This window comes from Gasterosteus aculeatus, chromosome 13 (genome assembly GCF_964276395.1).
Source record: "Gasterosteus aculeatus chromosome 13, fGasAcu3.hap1.1, whole genome shotgun sequence".
NCBI lineage: Eukaryota > Metazoa > Chordata > Actinopteri > Perciformes > Gasterosteidae > Gasterosteus > Gasterosteus aculeatus.
Window position 1 is genome coordinate 7,891,424 of NC_135701.1, and position 25,618 is coordinate 7,917,041.

General features: G+C 48.3%; 1 protein-coding gene across 1 annotated transcript in view; it reads right to left on the reverse strand.

Moving 5' to 3' along the window:
- Positions 1–21,834: 21,834 nt before the first annotated feature.
- Positions 21,835–25,618, reverse strand: part of LOC120830336 (zinc finger SWIM domain-containing protein 6) — a 41,144-nt gene continuing 37,360 nt past the window's right edge. Inside the window, exon 14 of the mRNA XM_040194901.2 lies at positions 21,835–25,573. Coding sequence (XP_040050835.1) covers positions 24,708–25,573 — 866 coding nt within the window. The 3' untranslated portion in view covers positions 21,835–24,707. The remainder of the gene's footprint in view (positions 25,574–25,618) is intronic.

Genomic DNA, 25,618 nt, shown 5'->3' on the forward strand with positions numbered 1-25,618 from the left:
TTATAAATCTTTGTGGCTCCACATTTAGCCGTCTGATGTAATTGGTAACTGCGTGCGAGAGGGCAAACTCATGGCACTTTCATGGTGCTGATAGCACAGGATGAATCTACTAGTCTGACACTGCAAAGCAATGCAGGTACAGATCACAGAAGATAGTACGTATAATCAGAGGCAAGCGCTCATCTGGGCCGTGGTGTGATTTTCACCTGGGAATGCGTTATTGCTCATGGGGATTTCACTGTCTGTATCATTATAACACATCCACTGCAGGGAGAAATCATATTTAATCATAATAACGTGTTCCTCTCCATTCAATGGCCTGCGTGCGTGTTGTGGGGCCTTCTGGACCACATTAGAGGGATCTGCAGGTGGTCTGATATGCAGCTGTTTGGCAAAAATAGTGGAGAAAAGAGGTAACTTTAAGGGACCTGACCAGACACACCGGCCTCGTCGTGGGTGTCTCGTCACACATTTGGGTGAGCCGACCCACTAAAAGGTGGAAGTGTGTTTTGTTACGATGGGTTGAAGAAAAGAAGCAGTACTGCAATGGAAAGACGTCCCATGGCAAGTCAAAGCCCTAGTGCAAGTACTATCAGCGCAATGCGCTGGAAGAATCATTCTGCATTATGCAGAAAATGCTGAAGAATGTGGTTAATAAGCAGCAGTGCAAAGAAATGAAAAATTAAACTAAGCCAGGTCCTCAGCCTTAAACTAAATCAAGCCTCAGCCTTAAGGCAAGCAGCCACTTTCCGCTCCTCCTCCTCCTCATCATCATCATCATCAAACCTTTATTTCAGACTCAAGGTCCAGATAGTACAAAACAGTAAAAAATAGAAATACATACAATGTCACAAAGTACATAGACCTACCTATTTGACAAACCCAAGGTGATTACATTTTCTGAGCTGTTCCTGCAGATGAATTTATACATAAGATTTAATAATACAGCTTGGAAAGTATTAACTCCCGCAGTCAGAAACATTTCACTGGCGTTGCACCATCTCGGTCTCTCTCTAGTAATATTCTGTCACGACCCCAGCTCCCTGAGCATGTTTCCCTATTGTCTGTTTGTTTTTCATGGTTACCGAGCAACGTGGAGAGGCGGAGAGTTCCAGGCCTGCGGCCAATCAAGCCAACACACCTGATCTTGATTAGCCACCCTAGTTAAGCTGAGACCGACATCCAGTCCTTGCCGGATTGTTAGACGAAGTAGTACGTGTGCCTGCATTCGCTACCACCGCTACTTACTGAGATCCCGAGAATTCCCTTGAGAAACACTTACTTGTCTTTTGTCCTGTTTTCTAGTTCTGCACTTGGGAACCCGTCAACCTCGCCTAGCCACGGAGACGCCTCCACCCCCACCACCTCACCTTGACTCGCCATTCTGCACGTTGGACTACTCTTGCACAGTGTCAATAAAGACTCTTTGTTTTCACCTGAACCCATCTGGTCTGGTCTGCGTTTGGGTTCCATCAGAGGGACGTGACAGAACAATCCGGCCACCATGAACCCAGCGGATCTAGACTCTGTGAGCCATGCGGTGTCCCTACAAGGAAATTTGTTAGGGCAACACAGCACCGCCCTACAGGAGATCATGTCGTCGGTACAAGCCTTATCTGCCAGCCTGTCTGCCATTCAGGCCCAGCTAAATGCTCCTGCTGCGTCTCCGCCAACTGCATCACCCCCAGCCCTGGTCGAGGCTGGAGAAGTTTCCCCATCGGTCCGGGAGCCCAAGGTGCCCACACCGGAGAGGTATGAGGGAGATCTGGGAGGTTGCAGATCCTTCTTGTTACAATGCGGTCTGGTTTTTGACCTCCAACCTCAAACCTACCACTCGGACAAGGCTAAGATAGCCTTTGTTATTGGGCTGCTCCGGGGAAAAGCGCTGGAGTGGGCTTCGGCTATTTGGGAGCAACGAGACCCCTGTACCACCGCATACCAGGAATTCACGGCAGAGCTGAGGAGGCTGTTCGATCACCCCACCCGGGGTAAGGATGCAGCAAAGCGCCTGTTCGCTGTGCGTCAGGGAAACCGCAGCGTGGCAGAATATGTGATTGAATTCCGAACACTGGCTGTAGAGAGTGGGTGGAACAACGAGTCCCTACAGGCAGTGTTCTACCAGGGGTTGACCGAGCCACTGAAGGACGAGTTAATTTCCTATCCTGAGCCACAGAATCTCGAAGACCTGGTGGCCTTGTCCATCCGGGTGGATAACAGATGTCGGGAGAGAAGAAGGGAGAGACGGTTGGGATTGCCAAACCATCCACGGTCACCCAATTTCTTTCAAGGCACAGAGCACCCCAATCGCCCGACACTTAGCGAGACAAGGGAGGTGAGACTGCCTGACCCTGAACCAATGCAGGTGGGCAGACAGGGGTTGTCCACTGAAGAGCGCCAGCGGCGGAGAGATACCAGGAGCTGCCTCTACTGCGGACGTGCGGGCCATTACATCTCTTCCTGTCCTCAGCGCCAGGGAAACTCCCGGGCTCGCTAAATTTGGGAGGCCTTCTAGCGAGCCAAACCACTCAGACTCCCTCCCCTCGTGCCAGACCCCTTTTTCCTGTCACCCTCACCAAGAGAGACCAGTCTGTGGAGATTAATGCACTCGTTGACTCTGGCGCAGATGACAGCTTCATCGATGCTAGTCTGGTGGAACAGCTGGGGCTCTCCAAGGAACAACTTTCGGAGGCCATGGAAGCGACCACCCTCGACGGCAGACTACTAGCACGGGTAACCATGAGAACGGAGCCAGTGAAGATGCAGTTATCGGGCAACCACTCGGAAGACATCTCCTTCTTCATCCTGTCCTCACCACACATGCCCCTGGTTCTTGGTCACCCTTGGCTGAGGAAACACAACCCCACCCTGGATTGGGTGACAGGCAAGGTAACTAGTTGGAGTACTCACTGTCATGCTAACTGTCTTAAATCTGCCTGCTCCCACTCTATCCCCCGCCAGGTGGTGTCTTCCCCCCCCCCGGATTTGACTCTGGTGCCAACGGTTTATCACAGCGTAGGTGAGGTTTTTAGTAAACAACAGGCACTGGCCCTTCCTCCTCACAGACCCTATGACTGTGCAATCAACCTGATTCCTGGCGCCACCTTTCCCAAGGGACGCCTCTATAGCATCTCCCGACCGGAGCGCGAGGCCATGGAGACCTACATCAGGGATGCCCTGGCAGCGGGCCTAATTCGTCACTCATCTTCCCCCCTAGGGGCTGGATTCTTCTTTGTGGGTAAAAAGGATGGGTCCCTTCGGCCTTGTATTGATTACCGGGGTTTGAATAATATAACCATCAAGAACAAGTACCCTCTGCCCTTGATGAACTCTGCCTTTGACTCCCTGCAGGGCGCTTCGGTGTTTACTAAGCTTGATCTCCGCAACGCTTATCACCTCATCCGAATAAGAGAAGGGGACGAATGGCTGACTGGGTTCAACACCCCCATGGGCCATTTCGAGTACCTAGTCATGCCATTCGGCCTTACTAACGCCCCTGCAGTATTCCAGAGGATGATAAACGAGGTACTTAGCGACATGATTGGGCGTTTTGTGTTTGTCTACCTGGATGACATACTGGTCTTCTCGGAGAACTACAGTATCCACACCCAGCATGTCCAGCAGGTCCTTCAACGCCTTTTGGAGAATCGCCTCTTCGTTAAAGCAGAGAAGTGCGACTTCCACGCCCACACAACATCATTCCTTGGATACATTATTTCTGAGGGACAGGTGAGGATGGATCCCGAGAAAGTGAGGGCGGTTCTGGACTGGCCTCAGCCTGTTACTAGATTGCAACTCCAAAGGTTCCTGGGGTTTGCAAATTTCTACCGCCGGTTTATCCGCGACTACAGCCGGGTGGCCGCCCAGTTGACAGCCCTGACGTCCAGTGCCAGGCCCTTCTGCTGGAGCCCGGAGGCGGACAGAGCATTCCGGGACCTAAAGCACCGGTTCACCACGGCACCCATTCTCACACAGCCGGACCCCAAACGTCAGTTCGTGGTGGAGGTGGATGCTTCTGAGGTTGGCGTAGGCGCCATCCTGTCCCAACGTAGCTCTGCCGATGGTAAGCTCCACCCGTGTGCTTTTCTCTCTCGTCGTCTTTCCCCAGCAGAGAGAAACTACGACGTGGGGAACAGAGAACTACTCGCCGTCAAGCTTGCCTTGGAGGAGTGGCGCCATTGGCTTGAGGGAGCGGAACAACCATTTATCGTCTGGACCGACCACAAGAATCTTGCATACGTGCAATCGGCTAAACGTCTCAACTCACGTCAAGCCAGGTGGGCCTTATTTTTTGGTCGCTTCAACTTTTCCCTCACGTATCGACCAGGCTCCCGGAATGGCAAGGCGGACGCGCTGTCCCGGGTATTCGCGAGGACCGAGGAGACAAGGGCCAGGACGGAGACCATCCTACCCCGGAGCCTCGTGGTGGGGGCAGTAGTCTGGAGGATCGAAGAGGAGGTAAAGACTGCCCTTCGGAGCCAACCTGGTCCAGGTAATGGCCCACCGGGTCGTTTGTTTGTGCCCGAACCCCTTCGATCGGCGGTACTCCAGTGGGCACACGCCTCGAGGATTGCTTGCCATCCGGGCGTGGCCCGTACCATGGCGCTGTTGCGCAGACGCTTCTGGTGGCCAGCCATGGGAAAGGACACTCAGGGGTTTGTCGCTGCCTGTCCAGTCTGTGCACGGAATAAGGGAACAAATCGACCCAGTGCAGGACTACTTCACCCTCTACCAATTCCCAGGCGGCCCTGGTCCCACCTGGCTCTGGATTTTGTAACCGGTCTTCCCCTATCTGAAGGTAACACAGTTGTTCTAACCGTAGTTGATAGATTCAGCAAATTTGCACACTTCGTGCCCCTCCCAAAACTACCCTCAGCTACACAGACTGCTGCTATCCTGGTCAAGGAGGTTTTTAGGATCCACGGTCTGCCGAGGGACATCGTATCCGACCGAGGTCCCCAATTCACATCGGCGGTATGGAAGGCATTCTGCACTGCCATCGGCGCCACTGCCAGTCTCTCCTCGGGATTCCATCCCCAGTCCAACGGCCAAGCGGAGAGGGCCAACCAGAAGATGGAGGCAACACTGCGATGCCTGGTCTCTTCTAACCCCACCACTTGGTCCTCCCGGCTGCCTTGGGCTGAGTATGCCCACAACACGCTCCCTACCGCCGCCACAGGTATGTCGCCCTTTCAATGCCTATACGGCTATCAACCCCCGTTGTTCCCCTCGCAGGAGAAGGAGATTGCGGTTCCCTCGGTCCAGGCTCATTTCCGGCGCTGCCACCGGACATGGCACCAGGCCAGGGCAGCCCTCTTGAGAGCTTCTGGTCAGTACCAGGCCCAGGCCAACCGTCGCCGTTCCCCCGCACCCCACTATAAGGTGGGGGACAAGGTCTGGTTGGCCACCCGGGACCTTCCACTGCGAACTGAATCCAAGAAGCTGAACCCCAAGTATATTGGGCCGTTCAAGGTAGAGAGGGTCATCAACCCGGCAGTTGTCCGGCTGAGGCTTCCCAAATCCCTCAAGGTACATCCTGCTTTTCATGTATCCCGCATCAAGCCGGTCCTTCTCAGTCCCCTGCTACCCCCTCCCTCTCGGCCTCCTCCCCCTCGGATGATTGACGGAGGTCCTGCCTACACGGTGCGACGCATCATGGACTCCCGGCGACGAGGCCGGGGTTTCCAGTACCTTGTGGACTGGAGGGGCTATGGTCCAGAAGCAAGGTGCTGGGTTCCGCGGCGTCAGATCCTGGACGCTGACCTGCTGAGAGTGTTCCACCAACGCCACCCCGGTGCACCGGGTGGTCCGCCCGGGGGCGTCCGTCGGAGGGGGGGTACTGTCACGACCCCAGCTCCCTGAGCATGTTTCCCTATTGTCTGTTTGTTTTTCATGGTTACCGAGCAACGTGGAGAGGCGGAGAGTTCCAGGCCTGCGGCCAATCAAGCCAACACACCTGATCTTGATTAGCCACCCTAGTTAAGCTGAGACCGACATCCAGTCCTTGCCGGATTGTTAGACGAAGTAGTACGTGTGCCTGCATTCGCTACCACCGCTACTTACTGAGATCCCGAGAATTCCCTTGAGAAACACTTACTTGTCTTTTGTCCTGTTTTCTAGTTCTGCACTTGGGAACCCGTCAACCTCGCCTAGCCACGGAGACGCCTCCACCCCCACCACCTCACCTTGACTCGCCATTCTGCACGTTGGACTACTCTTGCACAGTGTCAATAAAGACTCTTTGTTTTCACCTGAACCCATCTGGTCTGGTCTGCGTTTGGGTTCCATCAGAGGGACGTGACATATTCTGATGGCATCATTATAAGCTACTTGGAGTCTTTTTTATTATTGGACCACAAGTGTGAAGTGTAGAGTGGTGTACAATGAGCTCTAAACAGAGACATCTTCACTCCATCTGTACACATACTAAACTGTGCATACATCTTACGACATTCATCATCGTTCATCTGTTGTGTAATCAAATGTCCAAGATATTTCACCTTATCACAGGCAGTGAGGTAATTATCAGACAATTTAAAATGAGAGAATTTTAGACTTGTTCTACAAAATAAGATAGCACTCTTACTGGCATTGTATTTTATATCATGCTCCACACCATAGACAGTACATGTAGTAAGGAGCTGCTGGAGACCAGTACTACTTGGGCTAAAAATCACAAGATCATCTGCAGTGACTGACATTTTATCAACAGCATATCATTTCAACCTCCCACCTGCCCAGGTAGGTAAGGATGAGCCAAACCAAACATCCTTAATGCCACAAAATAATTACCTTAGGACTCAAACAACATTTCTACCTTCCTCCATTGGGACTCATTATGTACTCATGAGTACACAGAATAAAAACAACAGCATTATATTTGTAGCTGATCCACTACAACATCCCAGGCAAACCACATCGCATGACCTCTTAAACATGCAGGTTAAACAAGCCGGTGTCATTTATACACCTTAATAGATGAAGTGAAACCCAGTCGACTTTATTTAATAATCAAGCAGACATAATAATAATAATAATGGATCATGTTGGGGAGCAGCCTTATGTAACATGCAGATTAGGTTTGACAATGGAAAGCGTCAAAAAGGGATGCTGAAGAACCAGGTGAGATGAGCAGGATTTTTGCAAAAAAACAGTTGCATCTATAGAAAAAACGTCAATTTCGCTCATCTCAACAACCGCTCATTCAGTCTACTTCACACTTGGTGGGTGCAATGCTGTGGATTCAAGACAGAACTGTCAAATTCAGTGCAATTTCAACATGCGACACGTTCAATATGAACAACAGCAAACAGCTCTCTGTGTGGCAGCGGATGTGGAGCTTCGGGGATTTGCAGTCCAGCTCGTCGGCCAAACACAGTCTGTTGCTCTCTTCGTAGTTGGTGAAATAGTCATAAAATGACATCTATTGTTTTTTTTGCACATTCATTTTTCCTGTCGCTCAACTGGACTCCAGATTTCGAGTCATGCACGGCCACCCAGCAGCAGAAGGCGGCTCATGGACTTTGCTTTGCTGACACTACATTGTTGCTGGATGAAAAAAAATTAAAACTTCCTTTCCCTGCCATCAGCGAGTGGATAGCCGACAGGAGCTGTGACACACTGCAGCAACTCGAGTTCTGTACATTTGTGCCATACTAATACTAATGACACATAACTCTGCTGCTGGCAGAAACTCTGCAAAGCCGGCCGCGGCCACTTTGTCTGAGTTGAGCGTTGACACCATGGGTTCACTGAAATATGCATAATCTCTCTGTCGGATTGACAAAGTACCATGAAGTCCTCCCTGGATCATAGTGGATTTCATTGGTGCTTCTGATGCAACTGCGTATTGCTGAAAAACCCAGGGAAGCAAAGAGAGTTGCATCGTTTTTATAAGCAAGTAGCAGATACCACAGGCGGAGTATATTTTGTGTGCATGCTGCCCTAAAAAAAGCCTTGTAGGAAGCTGACAATTCCCCTTCCTCTTCCTCCTCCTCACTGCAGTGAGTGAGCTTTTTGTGATATGTAAGCTTGAGCTGAATCGAAAAACAACCCTCCAATTATGAACGTAACATTACTACCGTTATATTTTAATAGCATTAATGTATATTATATAGCATTAATATACAGTATAAGAATATTTTGAGTTTGCTGCTGACATCACAGTTCATCTACGGATATTCATGAGCTAGCGATGAGAAAATAAAACAAAATTACTGTAGAAATACCTTCATCGTATCAGAGCCTTCACCCTCCCTGGTGAGAGGTCATGGTTCGGCGAAGCTGCAAACACTTTCCTTTGACCCCCGCCAAAGAATTCTTACCCTGAACCCTCAAGGACCCTCAAGGAGTGCTGTCGCCTGGTGAATGCTTGAGTGCGAGAGGCTTTGAATGGAATAAATCCGAATGGGATTGCATTATGCTGCAACACAATATTTTGGAGGCCAAAATAACCAATTAATTTTCAATGGGTGCTTTTATTACAGTAGACTTTAATTTGAGTTTTTTTCTTGCCTTAACTCTGCCAGGCTCTCGTGGACTCCTAAGGAAATTATGAAATTGCACTTTCTTGTTATTCTGGGTTTGTATCCTTATGGTTGAAATGCACTTATTGTAAGTCGCTTTGGATAAAAGCGTCAGCTAAATGACACGTAATGTAATGTAATTTAGTGTAAGGTAAAAGACAAAACAGCTGAAATAGGAAAAATTGAAAGATATGACTAACGAATGAACCCGGTGTTGATTACAGCCTGTGCTTGTGTTCCTCTGGTTTAATGTGGTTTTATGTGCTATTTAAAATCCTTAAAGTGAATGCTTGTGTATATCTAATAGGCCCCATGTGCCACACCTCCGGGGATTCCCTTTTAATCTCATGTTTAACGTCAGACCACAAAGGATTGTGGGCGAATTGCACGCACATTTAGACTTACTGAAAATGTGCATAAAGGGCTTAAGATGTTTGCGTGAAAATCCTCAAGCACCCAACAATTTGACAGGGGGCCCGCCCTCACAGTCCTAGTCTTTGAGTGCAGACACTTGGATTGGGCCCTAGAGAGGTGCACTGAGTAGCAGCTGAGGGGCGGCCAAGTGCAGATGTGTGTGTATTGTTATAATAATAAAAACAAGAAACGCGAGATAAGCCACGAGCAAAGCAGCATACTGCTGTTGTCGTTAGACAACATTGAGGAAACATTTTGAGAGTAAATTCATCTCCATCAATAAACAGATTGTGTTACAGAATGTAACAATCATCTGGAAAGTGATTCGATAAATGTCGTCATCTGCTATGTAACTGTAGCTGTCAAATTAATTCACTAGAGCTAAATGTCAACAAATTAACATTTTGCACATGAAAACAATATGTATTTTGTGTGCAGACTGTAAACCTCCAAATTAAGCTCTCTCTTGCTCACACACACACACACACACACACACACACACACACACACACACACACGCACACTCGCACACTTTTAGACCTCATTATTGGGTGATAATTATAGACAGGGTGAGACATTAAATGTGAGGGAAGGAGTGAAGGGCCAGTTATTAACCAGCAGAACTCTGATGAGGACCTGCCGTCCCCTCTGTTATTAATTAATACACGTTACGGTCAGACTGCCGACACAGGTTTTCATTTCACGGTCACTAAATCTGGATGGAAGACACAGAGTAGGTGGGTATCCATTTTTGGATTGTTTAGATGATCGTGTAAATAAACACATGGTCATTTACCATGAAGTACCGTGAAAGCTCCGGTGGGGGCGACGTTGCCTTATTTTCTTCCACAGAAGCCAGTGGCCAGTGAGCAAAAGCCCTGCGGGACTGCTCGGTAAAAAACTATTTAATTAGGTTGTAATTAAGATATTTAACTTTCTTCAAGCACAGCAGGTCCGCTGGCTGGGTCCTGTGGAGTGAGGTTATCTCTCGATGCTTTACTCCCACATGCGACTTCAATGTGATCCATTCGCTGGCGTGTGGAAGGTCTGAGCCTGGCTGGTCTCCACAACCATGATGCTCACCAGACCCTTTCCCCCTGTTTTGTCACAGATTATAAATCTCCTTCACTTTGGGTAATAGTTTTTATATTGTAAAACCATTGACTTACGCAAGGGCCCGGGGTGTCAATTTATCATTTTGGAGACGCCGTTGAAGATAAAAGGGGAACTGCAAATATCAGAGGTTTGTCTCTGTTAAAAATGGTCTTAGAACTTCATAAAGAAGAGGGGAAAAAAGAAAAGGGCCAGGGTGGAGGAGGAAGAACTCAAACTCAAACTTATTTCTGTCCCTCTGATTCTCTGTGTCTCCTAAGTGTCTCTCTTCTCTCTTACGCCTCGTTTGGTGCCCTTCCTCTGGTTTGTCCTGTGCTCTTGGCCGTGGTGTTTCACTGCTTATCGCTGTAGTAGATATATAAACCCCTTGCAGTTGTCTGGACCGGCCTAGCAGGAGGGGATCAATGAGGAGATCGATAGGGTCCCTGGGAGTCCTAATAGCCCTGTTACGGCTCCCTGACTCCCTGCCTGGCCGCTTGATATAGCAGCGCGCTAGAGGGGGGTCTATTTACGAGTGTGTGCATGTGTCATCCAAATCCCTGTTTACAACCTCCCCCCCCCCCCCCCCCGCTGAGTCTGTACTTACACTCGGGTCATGATGCAGCCCAACAAGTTCTCTAATTGTGCCCATCGACAGCGAGTGCTCGTGGCCTTCTGCTGTGGTCACTTCCAGTCGGCCGTCCCGTCCCCCTGAATGTAGAGAAAGGCTGACTCGACACGCGAGTGATGGGACGCATGTTTGTACTTTAGTGCGGATCGATTGTGTTGCATGATGCACCTGCACGTGGTATGAAATGGTGTGCACTTACTTACTGCGTTGGTGGTGTCACAGCATGTTTTCGACCCCAAGCCTCCCCTCAACGATGTTTTATTTGGCACTAAGATCTTGGGAGAGTGCGTTGCTGAGACACAAGACAAACGTTTGTTTACGCCTGTCTGCAGAAGGCCCTTTTATCTGGCATAGGAATAAAGACCCGGGTGGTACGTAAGACATAAAGCAACCGCCGTTGTTGCGATGAAGATGAAGACTGAACTGTAGGCGTGGTGTCGTGGCTGCTCACCAGCGTCTAATGGGTCTAATGGAAGACATGTACAGTTTGGCTGTCTAGGATTCAATGTTTATGGAGGGTTATTCAAAGCCTATTCAAAGAATATTGAATATATAGAATATAGAACGGCGTCTGCTGCAGCAACTTGGATATTTTGCACCTTTCTTGATGTTTCTGTCTGTGGCGTCTTTGATACTTTCTTGTGGTTAGGTTGCTTTGTGCATCAATCTATTCAATTACTTTGTTACATGAAAGTGGTTGCTGTAAGTCGTAAACTACAAAATAACTATATAATCATCTTATAAAATGAGATGCATGATATAATATTACAATCATTTATAGTAGTAATGCAGGTTTTTGTTAATCATTACCTGCTGTTGAATTGTATTTGACTTTCACTGAGAGGTGTTTCGTATGATTTTGTGATTAAAATGAATATGTTGGACAAAATATTGGAAACACGTGATTTAAACTCTACTTGCAATGAAGCAAGTATGCCGCTTTCTTCACTCAAGGGCGTCACATAATAACATTTACACCGCTGGCAGATGACATATTTTCAGATGGAAAAAGCTATATAACTGCACCCTCAGCTCCACCTGGTGTGCATTTGGTTCCACAGCTTTAACTAACAACAAAGGCATGTGATGCCGTGTGTCAGATATTACAGAGAGGAATCTGTAAGGGAAAACCTTTCCCAACACCCCAGAGGAATCTCTGTTGTAGCTGAGATGATGAAGCTGAATCCAGTTATTGTCTGCTGTCCTCCTGCCCCCAATCTATGGAGCCTCTGCGAAAATATAAAATATGCAACCGAAAAATATAATAGAGTGAATATCAAAAAATAAATGTAGGTGAAGATTGAAAAAAATATATAGAGCTTAGTCAAAACTGTATTCACCCCGAAAATATTTTTCGTCCACTTATTTTTATTTTGAATACATTGTTGTATTTTTCAATGTTCAACAACAGAACTTTGTTGTTCACACTTTCAGGTTCACATTTGTTTTTCAAATGAACAAAACTTTTGACCTGGATTTGGCTCCATACCCCCCCCCCCCCCTGTGCCAGCATTGATATCTACAGGTCCTCTCGGTGTGCCCACCCGAAAATTAGACGCTTGCTACTATCTGAACACCCTGCTGATTTCGCAGATTATCACACCAGTAGTAATAAACATGTGCAATGGAGGTGTGCTGGTGAAAAAATAATCCAACGTAAGGGATTTTACTGTCTGACTCCCAGGATGTAATATATAAAAGATCAAGCACTCTGAAGGTAAGATTTTAGTTGAGCAACCTTTGTTTGTAGTCGGGTCAACGCTGAGTTTCCCCCAAACATCAGAAACAGATGGGAAGAAAGACTTCAGCTAATAAGCACGTAGAAGCAGCAGCATCCGAGGGGCCAACACAATGTGTACTGTGCACTTTACACACATCGCAGACACTTTTCTATTTAAGGTGCGGTAGAAGTTTAAGTTACAGGACATCAAAAAATAAATTGGTGGATTTGTGATTAAGCATCAGAGGGAAGAAGTTTAAAAAGCAAGTCTAAGTAAATGTACAGATACAGCTCTATGGAATACCCCCACCCCCACCAGGCAATAATCCCCCTATAGCTCCCCACAAATAGGCCTCTGATCCCCGTCACATACATCACAAACTCTGGAGGTGAAGTTCAAAGATTCAGAGTCATGTTGAAGGCAGATGTTGCGCTGTACATCAAGAGTTCCTGCATTACGACCCTCCTGGGTAAGATGATAAGACGATAAGGCCAGGGCCGCGCTGCCTGCGCGCGGGCCGGGGGGAGAGGTAATAATCGCAGCGTATAATTCAGGGTAATGAAGGCTCCGCCACTAGATCAGCCATAAAGAACGATCGGGGAGGAGGCGTTTGCGCGTTTGACCTCCACTGGCATCCCTCCACTTTCTATCAATTTTGTGCTGCGGTGTGACTCAGGGCGAAGGACAGGCGGGAGACGAACGGAAGGAGATGTACAGATGTAGAGGAAGAGGGGGAGTAGCTGAGCGACAGAGCAAACGCGTGGTTTAGCCTCGGCCAAGACGCAGGTCGAATCGTGTTTTCTGATCTTTGCAGAAATATACTGTACTTCCTGCGTCCTTTGAGACTAATGATCCCAGAAAAGCGCTGCACATCAAGCTTTGCTGCAGCTTCCACGAGAGGGGAGGCGGATGACAGCAAGAGCCCTTTTTGTTTAATTTCTTTAGATTGCAATCGTTTAAGGATCCCGTCAGCTGTGAGTGACAGATGAAAACGTTCCCCGAAATAAACCACGGCATCTGTTACCGTCAACAACCAAAAAAAGGAGGAAACATCGGGCCCTCCCTCACGCAACTCCCATCCCTCCGTCTCCGTTTGTACCCTCAGTTCATCGGTATGCAGGCGGTGTGGCGCTGTACTGTGGGCAGGCTGGGCCGCTCTCCTCTACATGTCTGCTAAATGACAGTAATTATTTTTCTGGGCTGCAGGCGACTCATGCATGTTTTATTTCCACCTCCACCTCCCCCATCTGCCTGCATGGCGATGCATGGCGCACACACACACACACACACACACACGCACGGTAGTGGCATGGAAAAAGAAAAGAAGAAGAAGAAGAAGAAGAAGAAGGAAAAAGCCAGCAGCAGAGCATTTTATTTCTCTCCATACCGTCCTATGGGTCCCTACTGGGTTCCCCATCCTCGGTTCCTTAACTGAGGGGGCCCGCGTCTTTTTATGGTACCGGAGGGGGTTTTGCAGGGACTGACAGATGCTGATAGGCTGGTCTCATGATGGCCAAGACACAGATAAAGATACCAAATGGGGGGGGGGGGGGCGGCTCACGCACACCGGCTGCAGTTGTAAGCATTTTGCTGCAAAATGGTTACCGTGTTTCAATTCAGGTCCAGGTGTCACTCGGTGACGGGGGTGACATCCGTCAGTGCAGCTTCGCTCCATTGCGGCCCGACCGACAAAACTGCACGACTTGCCAGACACTCTCTGCTCTGACAGAACAGCTGATCATAGCCTAAACAATAGAAAACCATCCTCTTGTCAGAGCTCAGACGAGGCCGCCTGATGAATATATCCTATTAAATCCAGAGAAGGTTGTGTCTTTTTTTTTTTGTCTCCCCCTTTCGTGGCACCGTGTTGTGTGTCACGCCGTCTCGTGACATGTAGCTCGTTTGGTGAGACTCAGGGGATCTCTAATACCCCTGCAGCTTTCATAATGAACATGTGGCTCCTCTCTCTTGGGCACAATTTAGCGTAATTCATAAGCAGAGGACGGAGCATTAGCCAGATGGTGCTGTGGGTGGCATCCTTTCTCTGGCCGTCCATTTGAACTGCGTTGGTGAGTAAAATTCCGATGTGAGGACACAGGCAGGGTATCTGATTTCAGCTCCATCCAATTGTTTATGTTTGTGTTTGTGTGTGTGCAGCGAGGATGGTACGAGTGGGTAACTTCTCTGTAGCTCTGGTTTTCTCAAGGGACACAAGTACATTTTTTGTTATAAATGAATAACTCTCATTGGGAAATGTTTAGGCATATATACAGTGTTTGATCCACTTTTTTACACAGAGACAAATGAGTACCTGCGATGTGAAAATGTGATAATTATCACCCAACGTCACACATCCCCTTAGCTTAATATGGAGCGTTTTTTATTATCTTTCAGCACATTGTTATGGTTTTACGAGATGAGGCATTACTGACCACAGGTCAAATATAAGGAGTGAATATTATTATGAGTTATGAGGCCCAAAACATGACTGCAACTTAATGCTATTGTTGTTTGCTGTCTGGTCGATATATTAACAGGCAAACTTTATGTTTTCTGCTTGCTGGGGAGTTCTTCACTAAAGTGACAAAATAAATAATAACGCAAAAACACAAGCATGTGGTTTTCAAAAAAGGAAAACTGATGTTATAGATACAAAGTTCTCAGGGGAAAAAAGGCTAATGGAGAAAAATGGTTTGTTTGGACTAGGTGTGTGGTTCAACTGGTAAAGTAACCACAAAACTGTCATTAAGATGACTTATTTTCATTATAGTTGTAAGTCATGGTGGTGGCAATATTGCTTTTTTCATTTCTTTGTGATTTTGCGACTGAAAACCACCTCGAAATCATCTCCAAATTGTTTTCATGTTGTAGGTTTCAGATACAGTAAAGTACTTAGTATGTTCTTTATTGTTTTGGCAAATGATCATACTTTTTAGGGGAAAACAAAATTTGCAATGACTATATGAAAAAGCTTTTTTTTCTCATGAAAAGTTCACAATTGGAGCTAAAATCTTGTGTTGTGTGTTGTTGTTGTTTTTTACCATAGAACTTAATAGAACCCTAATTAATACAAAAAAGAAAGGGCTGATGAATAAAAAGAGAAAATGTATATGAGCCAAAGATTAAGAAAAGCCCCCAATTATTTCAACATGTGCATCAACTGAGTGATACCTACACACACACACACACACACACACACACACACACACACACACACACACACACACATTGTGATCAGCAACTCAGCCTTGCGTGGCTCTCACTTCGTCAGTGGAGGTGTCAGGGTCTCCATGGCAACTGTATAATGGGGCAGGCCTAATTCAATCCCAGGGGCGAGTGGTGGGTCTGGCGGAGACGCCGAGGGAGAATTGGTCTGGGTCTGAAACCTATTCAAGTCAGAGCTGATGTGTTTTAGCTGCAGCATGCTCAGTCACTGAAGAGAAAACATTCTGTCTCCATTCGTACCCAACTTTCGCATTCACTCTTAATCTCTTCCTTTGGCATAAATCCTCTTCGCTCTCTTTCCTCCTTTCATTCTCTCTCTCTGATTATTTTCCTCGTGTTCCTCCTCAAACCTCGCTCTCACTTTCATTCAATCGGAACTATTTTCTCTCTCCTCATGACTGCTCTTCCTCGCCTCTCTTTCTTCCTCCTCGCTTTCTCTCTCTCGCGAGCGCTTTGGTCTCCACTCAATCAATACCTCATACACCCTCCCTGTTTCCTCTCCCCCTCTCTCTCTCTCTGACATTCAGACTAAGAAACCTGATAGGATTTCATTAGTACCTCTGGATCTTGTTGCATTATTGTTAGCCCTCCCAGAAGAAGACAGGGATTAGCGCTGGGGGCTGGAGACAACTTAAAGTAATAAGCCCGGATCCAGCAGTCCACAATCACAGGATAGATGGAGTGTATACATACACACACACTCACACACTCTCTCTCTCTCTCTGTCATGCTCTCACACTCAGCGTGGTTACATGGATTCGAATAACTGGCTTAGTCGGACTGAAATCGAATGATCCGTTTCACGTAAACACCTTTGTCCGACTATGTGCGGCCCGACTACGATCCGACTAACACCCCTGATAACTCGATCCGATCCAGTTGATAGTGCGGCATGTGACGGTGAATCGGATGAGGAACTGGACTTTGCGTCTTTGCGCATGCTTGAGATCCCGACGGCGTCTTCTCTCCGTTATCAAATCAGCCAATAGCGCCATTCGCATTCGCTGTGCTCCTATTAACATCATGCACACATAGTAGAGGGATGTAGCTTCACCTTGCTCTCCGCTCGCCATCTTTCTCGTAATGTTGATGTTGTTGTTGTTGTTGTTGGTAGTGGTGAAGCGGTCAAGCGGAAATGGCTGCATCACAACTAGTTGTAATGAAAACAGCGCTACCTATCGAATCGGCCAATGATTCGATTTATTCACTGCCATGTATATTGGGATAATAGCACCTCCCCCCGAAAGATACCATAGTCCGACTAAGCAAAGATTCCAATTATACCATCATGTAAACACACTGAGTAAGGCGAACAGGGAAGGGGAGAGGAGGCCTCAAAGATCCACATGCAAAAAAGGAGGGGGGGGGCAGCCAGCGCAGCGTGCCCGTGTTGTTATTACCGTAGCAAACCAATCACACGGCCTCACACATGCAGCCCAGTGCGAGCGAGGCTCCCGGCTTGTTAGGGAGGGAACAGTTTGTTACAGGGAGAGAATGGTGTGTAACTCCTGTCACTGGTTCTGCATATAGAAAGGCCTGGGACCGGCCCGGGGCTATCTGTGTTTGCAGATGGGGGGAGGAAGTGGGTAGATTTGCATCCCTTTGACTCCGTATCTCTAAGCGCCAGAGGAAGGAGGAGAGGAGAGAGGCTGTGTGAAAACACCAAAAATGATACTGGGGGAAAAAAAACTGTCGGCTGGTAGATGTTGCTGATTGGTGCCGTCGAGCTCTGCCCATGCAAGAGTTTAATCCACCCTGATTTACATATACTGCGTTCGCCACAGTTGCACTTGACGTAAAGTGTTTTTCGCTGATACAAGCCGAGCCACGCTCACGAGAGGGAAGATCTGGAGCCGCGGCCGCGCTGTTCACACAGCCGGCTCAGAGATTGGCCATTACATTGACTTGAATAGTTTTCTTGTGTGCATGAATAGCCCAGTGAGAAGAAAAAGAAAAAGACTATGTTTCCTCTCCGCGGGTGCATATTGATATTCATAGTGGCTCGCCGCACCGAGAGCACGAATGTCACTGAAAACGGCCATGATATATGCTCTCATTCTCTCCTCTTCCTGTCGCTCCATCCCTCTTCCTCTCCGTCTCTCTCCCCCCCTCCCCTTCTTTGTTCTTCCCGTTTGCCGGACGTTCGTCGCCTGCTGCTGCCGGAAAGAAAAGAAGAAAAAAAAGCCCAGTGGATGATGGAGTGAGTGTGGGACACCACGCTGTTACTCATTTATGCTTTTAATCAACCTGCGATGGAATGTTAAAGCTCCCGCTCCACCCGTGAAGCCTGCTAACCTCGACTATGGTGTTGTTTATTCCTGCAGCGCCGCCCTACAACCTCCAAAACATGGACTCTGTCCTTATCCACGGCCGCCATTGCCATATGGAACGTGAGCGCGCCGTCCCGATCCATGTGTGTCCCGTATGTCTGTGGAGCATGTTAGTTCTCAGCGTTCATTGTGACATTCTAAACACTGGCAGACAGTTTGGGAGCATTTGGCATCCGGCAGATAGTAGATGAGAGTGAGAGAGGACTTGAGTTTTTGGGTGGGAGCACTGGGGTCGCAGGTGCACGAGTCCTTGTGTGTTTGTTAGTTGTCCTTGGGAGTCATTGGACGACTGCAGTGTTTTGGCCCAGATCAGCTGGCTCGGGCTGGAAAGCAGGCGAGCTGCGGGGATAAAACGTCAAGCAAGCGTCAACCCACCGCCGCTTGGTTCGCGGCTTTTCCTCTCCTCTGACATTCACCGGAAAGAGCTGAAAAAGCCAAAATCACCACTCATCCTGAACCGAGAGCAACCGGTTTGCCGTGAGGTGCGTTGAAAGATGCGACGGGAAAACTTTGTTGTGAAAGACTAATGATTGCAATTCAGGAAAAGCGATAAAACAAACACCGGATGAGGCCCCGCAGAGTAGCTGAGCATCTCAGGACCCAGTTTCCCCGATACGGCGGCAGTTTAAACGGCGTAGCTCAATATCTTCCAATAGCTCATAATGATTACCAATTTTGGAACCAATAAAAACATTTGCGGGCCAGAAATTGTGAAAGAATCAAGCTAAATGATGTGTGTGACTTTGTTCCAGCGCTTTATGTCCCTCCGCGGCTCGTTACGCTCTGCCTGAAATCGCCGAGAATGTCAAAAGGGGTGAAAAAGATGGCACCGCAGTGTGTGCTCAGGGTGTAAGTTATGGCCGTAACTTTCTCACTCTGTCAGGCGCTTTAACCGTCTGTCCTGGAGGACACATTAACTCGGTATCCTTAAATAAAGTCCTTTAAATAAAGCTAGGGGAGTTAAATAATGAGAAAGCTGCTCCCACTGTCCTTTCTGCTTTTAAATGAACCTCTGCCTTTCTTATTAATGTCCCCTTATCGCTCATCACAGCCACTGACCCGCCTCCGTAACCCTTTTCCACTCAACCACACGAGAAGCTCCGGCAAGTGGTCGCCGCGGAAATAATTGAGGGCAATTTTCAAATTAAAATTTAAACCCCTCGTCCATCGCCGTGCGCTGGGAGGGAGCGGAGCAGAGGGGGGGGGGGGCTGATGACTTGATCAGGTTTTGCGAGGCCGGGCAGGTACTCAGGCTGGGGCGCGGGGGGATGATGAACGAGGGGCATTAATCTCTGTGACAGAGAGGGAGAGGAGTTAGCAGCGGTGATAGCGGCGCTAACGGCTTTAATTAGCATTTAATCAGACGCCTCGGGGCCGATCGAGGGGGGGGGGGAGGAGATCAAACTCCAGCGGCCCAGCGTGAGGAGAGGAAGGGAAGACGGTCCCCGCGGTAGCCCGGCTGATGCTGCAGGCTGGGTTGGAAAACGCATGCCTGTGATCCTTCTTTTGTACTAGAATGACAGCAGGCTGGATGCAGCACAAAGGGCCCCTAAAGAGGAACATCGTGGAGCATTCTCAGAGGCCGCGGATGCTCAGGCTGTGGGCTTTTCCTCCGTACATTTCTACTGCACAAGTACCGAAGACATGCTTCGATTCTGGGGCTTGAAGCGTATTCATGGGCCCCCGATCCACAGCATCCAATCGGTAGTTTGGTTGCATGTACTGTGGTACAAACGGGGAGGGAACGCAAAAGGAGAGCGGAAGCTACATTTGGGCTAGCAGTGTTTTGGAGTTACAGCAGCTAAAGGGTCACGGGTACTGAAGAATTTAGAGCCGTCCACAACATTAACAGGGTTTTGCGTGACTCACAGACAGAGAGAAGTGTAATATTTGTAGCAAATGTCGACACACAAACCGCTAGACGCAGATGTGTTTCCAGCAAAGAAAAGAACAAAGAACACACATTCTTTGTCAATTCCAAGATGAAGAGAAAAGACATTTGAGGGTTGATTAGAATAGAAAACTGCTTTTGGAGATGCAACCTGCTGCTGGATAACAAGTAAAAAAAAAAGAAAAAGGCAGCGCTTCCAACCGTTCACACGGGGATGGACTTCTTAGGTCACAAAAATAAAACTCAATTTTTCATTTGAAATGCGAGGGCCATAACACAGTGTTAAAGGCACAGGACACATCCAGCAGAGAACAAAGGAGGAGAATCGGTATGGATGTACAAGGGAGCTAATGAGGGGATGACAACCAGATGAGGGGGGGGGGACTCAATAGGAAGAAGACTAGCTGGGTCTGAAACGACAGCACAGTTAATACAAGGACGAACAAAATACTCGCGGGACCAATGCTCTGTAAATCTGTAAAAAAGTGAATCTGGCCTCGACATATCTACAGATTATGACTTTTGACATAAACATATCACGGAACGGTCACAGCATTTTGCTGCCGCGACAATCCACGTCTTGAGCGGGATCTCTTGAATGTCACACTCTCAACACAAAAAAAACGGGCCTCGCGTCGGTGAAGGAATAACAGCTTCACGGAAGCGCCGAGGCCTCGAAGCTGTCGGCGTGCGCGTGCGAAAGGGACAGGCGGCGAGACGGCGAGCAAACACTGAAGATGGGAGTTTTGACGGGGCCGGTGAGTAAGGGGGCTCTTGGCATGAAAGGGGCCGGTGTGTGATCATGATGTCATTAGGAGTATGCAGTGAGACAGGACCGGAGGAGGCTGCTGCACCGCGCTGCACCCCGAGGGACGTCATTACCAACTGGAACTGAGCAGGGACCTGAGCACAGGTCAGCGCACAGGAAGAGGTCTCCCGCGCACGCACACACACACACGTGCAGGCTTAGCTGCATGGACACTTACAAACACACACACACACTGTTTCACAGAGGCAGGCAGGCATCCATCACATAACAAATGGACAGTTCTGTCCGTCCTCTGACAGCAGACGGCTGCTTTTGTTGCTAAACCTGACAAATTCCTCCATATCTAAGAGGACACCTCTATGGACAAATGTGCCTCATTAAGGAGCGCACGCAGATGGACAGAGCTCGCGCACACACACACACACACACACACAAACACCCCCCGACTCGGAGCTCGTGCTGTGCAAAGTTGCAGTGTGTATTCCGGTGTAGCCGTATGCGCTTCATTACTGTTCACACACAGACAGTTGCGGTGTTTTTGTGTCAATGTTTAATGAGGGGCTGGGAGTCTGGGGACCTTACTGCTGTCAGGAGCTCCTGTAGTCTGGAGCTACCACCTGTTCCCATTCACTCCCTTAAGGCCTGAACACACACACACACACACGACAGGCATGCAAACAAGCAGGAGCACGTGCAAAAACATGTCTGTGCAAACCCACACACACACACACACACACACACACACACACACACACACACACACACACACACACACACACACACACACACACACACACACACACACACACACCTGACAAACAGCGTGCAGTGATTTAGTCATCCTGTGGCCCCACTGTCAGTGTTGGGCGCATGTAAACAGGTTATTGTGGTTGGCTGAGCCTGGCTGGCTGACAGAAGCTACAGAGACCATGGGAATATCAATTGATTCATTTCATATTCCTCGTCAGCTCGCCCCGAGATGTCAGCATGAAAGCGGCTGCCAGCGAGAGTGATCCCTCTCTGGATTTTTTTTTTCGACACCGCTGTTTGATGGAGATGTGAACGGCGCCGACGCGCGCTGACCAGGTCTCGCTTTCAAGCTGGCGGGCCGCGCCCCGCAACAATCCACGGCGCAATTTCATGAGACTAAAGTGCAGCTCTGTAAGAGACACAAAAAGGGAGAGAGAAAAAAAAAGTCCTCGGCCAAGATGTAAAACAAAAAGCAGAGGGAGGTGAATATACATTTCAAAAAAACTAACTTTTATTAAAACAAAAAAAACAAATCAAATTATTGACTCATTAACAAGATTATAAAACAGTGATTTAGTTACATAAATAAATTGATATCGGTGTATCAAATCTTAATTTCATAAGCATGTATACATGGGTCATTGTAATAAATAAAATGGGAGAGCAAAAGATTCCTACACAAACGAACATAAACAGAAAAAAAAGAAATAAAAACAGCAAGAAAGACTCAGAGGAAATTGTTTCTGAAGAGAACAACAGACACTGGACAACGTATTTTTTTCACCAAACACACGTGAGGAATTGCTTTGTTAAAGCATGAGTTACACAGCCATTCACTTACTAATTAAGGACACTAAAGCTGGGACCAAGGTGGGTCGTCTCTCACCTCTTAGAACGCGTTTGGTTGTTAGATAGATCTCCTGTTTGGTTACTTTAAAGCGTTAAGACAAGGCAAGAGAAAAGGCTGCTTTTATCTTTAATGAACACAAGATAGAAAAGAGATGCACTCACAAAAACAAAGAAAAAGAAAGAATAATCAGACGTATAAAGAAGGTAAAAAAAATTAAAAAAAAGGCAAGTAATGATAGGACAGCTGAACATTGCAGAGGAGACACTGGAAATGCTGCGGTGAATGAAAGGGAGATCTGAGGAGACTTGTTTCTTTAATCTTAGCTAGATAGAACCTGTGCATAATTATCAATGTGATTCTCGTTGAGTTACGCAAGTTACTCCGACAAAAGGTTATATTAATGCAACATGAGGCAGACCTCAGCCAGGAGAAGGCCTTCACTGCATGTAAGGCTGGACACACGATACGCGATTTTTAACCAGATTCATCTCCAATTAGGTCCTTTATAAAGCACATTACAGTTTGTCCCCATAGGATCCTATGGAAAGCTAGGCTAGTGCAACAGCTTACATGCATAATCAAGTCCTGTATTGTGTTTTTCCAAACATGTATCGACCGACGGCCTGAGCTAGTCTACCTCCACCCCCGTTCTGCGCTTTAGTCAGCAGGAATGAGCAACAACGTCTTTCTCTGCCATCAGCAACCTGACTCAACCCGCGTTTCACGGCGGGATCCAGCGTCTCGAGTACGAACACATTGAGGCCTTGTGAGTCCAAAAAGCAAGGTCAGTCTAGTCCTTCTGATATGTTCTGTTTTTCAACAAAATACCAAAAACCAAACAAAACAAAAAAAGAGAAGGAGAGCCGGAGATAGAAAGAGAGAGAGAGAGAGAGCAAACTACAGCGGCTTCAAGTATTTCACATTACATAGAATACTCTGTATAAATTAGTTAACATATACTTTCAGATCCTCCATATTCAGACATATACTATGGCATATATACAGAGTACAATAAATGCTCGCTCATGTTGTGTCACGTTTTTGTCTTTTTTCCTGTAGTCAGTCGATCATTTGTTCCGCCTTTTTTCCTGTGTAGAGAAATCCCTGAGAACGTTCTGGTTGACAATTACTGAAGGTTCCACACATCGAACTTTAACAGTAGAGAGTCTAATTTCTATGATTCACATGCACAGAGGGAAAGGACACTGGCCTGGTCTGAAAAACACCATAGGAGGGTGGCTGTCGGAGGTGAGAGGGGACTGACACACTGACACATTTTCAACTTCTGTTGGAGCCAATTCTTTCTTTTTTTTTGAGGGGGGGGGTGTTAGTAAGTACCGATGCCGGGCGGCGCCAACCCCCTGAAACACTGGGCTCCGATTCTTCCGTTTCACTACAAACCGCCTGCTCTCGCGCAGCAGAGATGATCTGCTGGTAGCCAGGAACGAAGGGAGAAAACAACGGGAGCGGGTTCGACACGCCGCGTGGTGAGGTAGTCGTCTCCCTCAGGGCGTCTGCGCCAACTACCCGCCGGTTACCTTAGTGGAGCGTCACGCGCCGCACTACATGTCATCATTGGAACAATAATACTCGAGAGTCTTTTGCGTAACGTGGCGTCGCCCGAGTACTGCCCTCGTTTTTTTGGAGGCGGGGAGGATTTGCAACTAGAACCACGACGCAGGTCAGCTGAGAGTCGTCGTGTGATGGAGCCGGTGGCCCCGGGACCCAGAGGAAAAACTAATGGCTGCTCAAGTGCTGCTGCTGCTACGCCTAAAAGGAATGCGGATGGCGGCTTTCTGTCAGTGCTAACCCAAGCTGTGCCGAGCCGAGCCGAGCTAAGCTGTGCAGTGCTAGCCCATCGCCCAGCGGTGAGGGCGTGGTCAGAGGGAGGTGCTCCGTGTGGTTTAAAGCCTTAGTTTCTCTTTGAGGATGCCGGGACGTAGTTTTTGTTTCTTCTTCTTCTGCTTCTTCTTCTTCTTCTTCTTCTTCTTTTTTGTGTTTTTTCATGATCGCTGTTGTAAAAGGGCTTCAGCCACTCCACAACATACAACTCGATATACACTGGAAAAAAGGGGGAGGGGAGGGAACATATGCTTTAAATCATAGAAATAAAAGAACAAAAAACAAAAAACAAAAAAAAAGGGTTTCATTTTCCTCTCGCACACATGTAGAGAAATACACACAACATTCACAACGTGACAAATTTCCTCTCTTCTGAAAAATAAAAACACTTCTGTACACATAGTAGTAATAATATTATTAATAATAATAATAGTAATAATGTTTATAACAATAACAACAGCAAGAACAATAATACCGCTTGTGGCTCTGTTGATTTTTTTGTCATCTTTTCCTTTCTCATTTTGCTTCATTCTACAAGTCACATCCCTCGTTTTACTTATTTTATACGTCCAAAAGAAGTTCAAAAGGCAGACTCAAGTTAATAGAAAAGTACTCGGGTGGAGAAGGTGAGCTTTTGGCCGACCCCGTCCCTCCTCCCCCCGTCTCGCCCTCAGCCGAACCGCTCCCTCACCAGCATCATGAGTTTCTTTTTGCCCTTGTAGATCTGTTTCAGGTTGTCTATGAACTGGGTGAACTGGATGTGTCCGTCGTGAGCCATCATGAACGTCTCCCGGGCCTTGCCCAGGAACTCTATGAACTCGCTGTAGTGGCGCGGGCTGATGTGCGTGAGCCGCGAGTGTGTGGTGTTGATGTACGCCCCGATGGTTGCGTCCAGCAGCTGCCTGAGCGGCGCCTTGTCCAGGGACATTAGCTTCCCGGAGTTCCTGCGGCTGTGCAGCGCCGACACCATGCCCGGCGTGGTCAGCGTGCACCGCCGCAAAATGTCCGAGAGCACGGTGGCGCACTTCACGCTCTTGACCACCAGGGGGATGACGGCGGCTAGCTCGTTCTTCCCCAGCGAGTGGCTGAGCGCGCAGGCCCACAGCACGTCGTTGATGGCCGGGTGCGTGTCCTGGTTGTAGCTGAGGTTCAGGTGAGCCATGGCGAGCGTCGCCAGCTTGTACGCCCGCATCGGGTAGCCGCGGTGCTCCATGTAGCGCGCAATGGTGAACAGCTGCGTGTAGCTCATCCCCGTCGCCGCCGCGTCCAGTACAATCTGGTAGGCTGTCTCGAAGGCAATGTGGTCCTTTTCACAGAGTGTCAGAGCCGACAGGGCGCAGTTCTGGGGGTCCTTCATGGCACACTGCAGGGCGAGGGTGCGGGCGGACGAGGCCAGGTTCTCCTGCTGGTGGCAGTCCAGGTGGAGGCGGACGATGGTGCTGTTGGACATGACGGTGGTGGCCACGATGCTGGTGGCTTCCGTGGGGGTGAAGAGGGTGAACCAGCTCTGCATGATGCTGTCCAGCGCGTACACACCTGGCGGACACAGACGGGGCGGGGGGGGGGGGGGGGGACACAGCG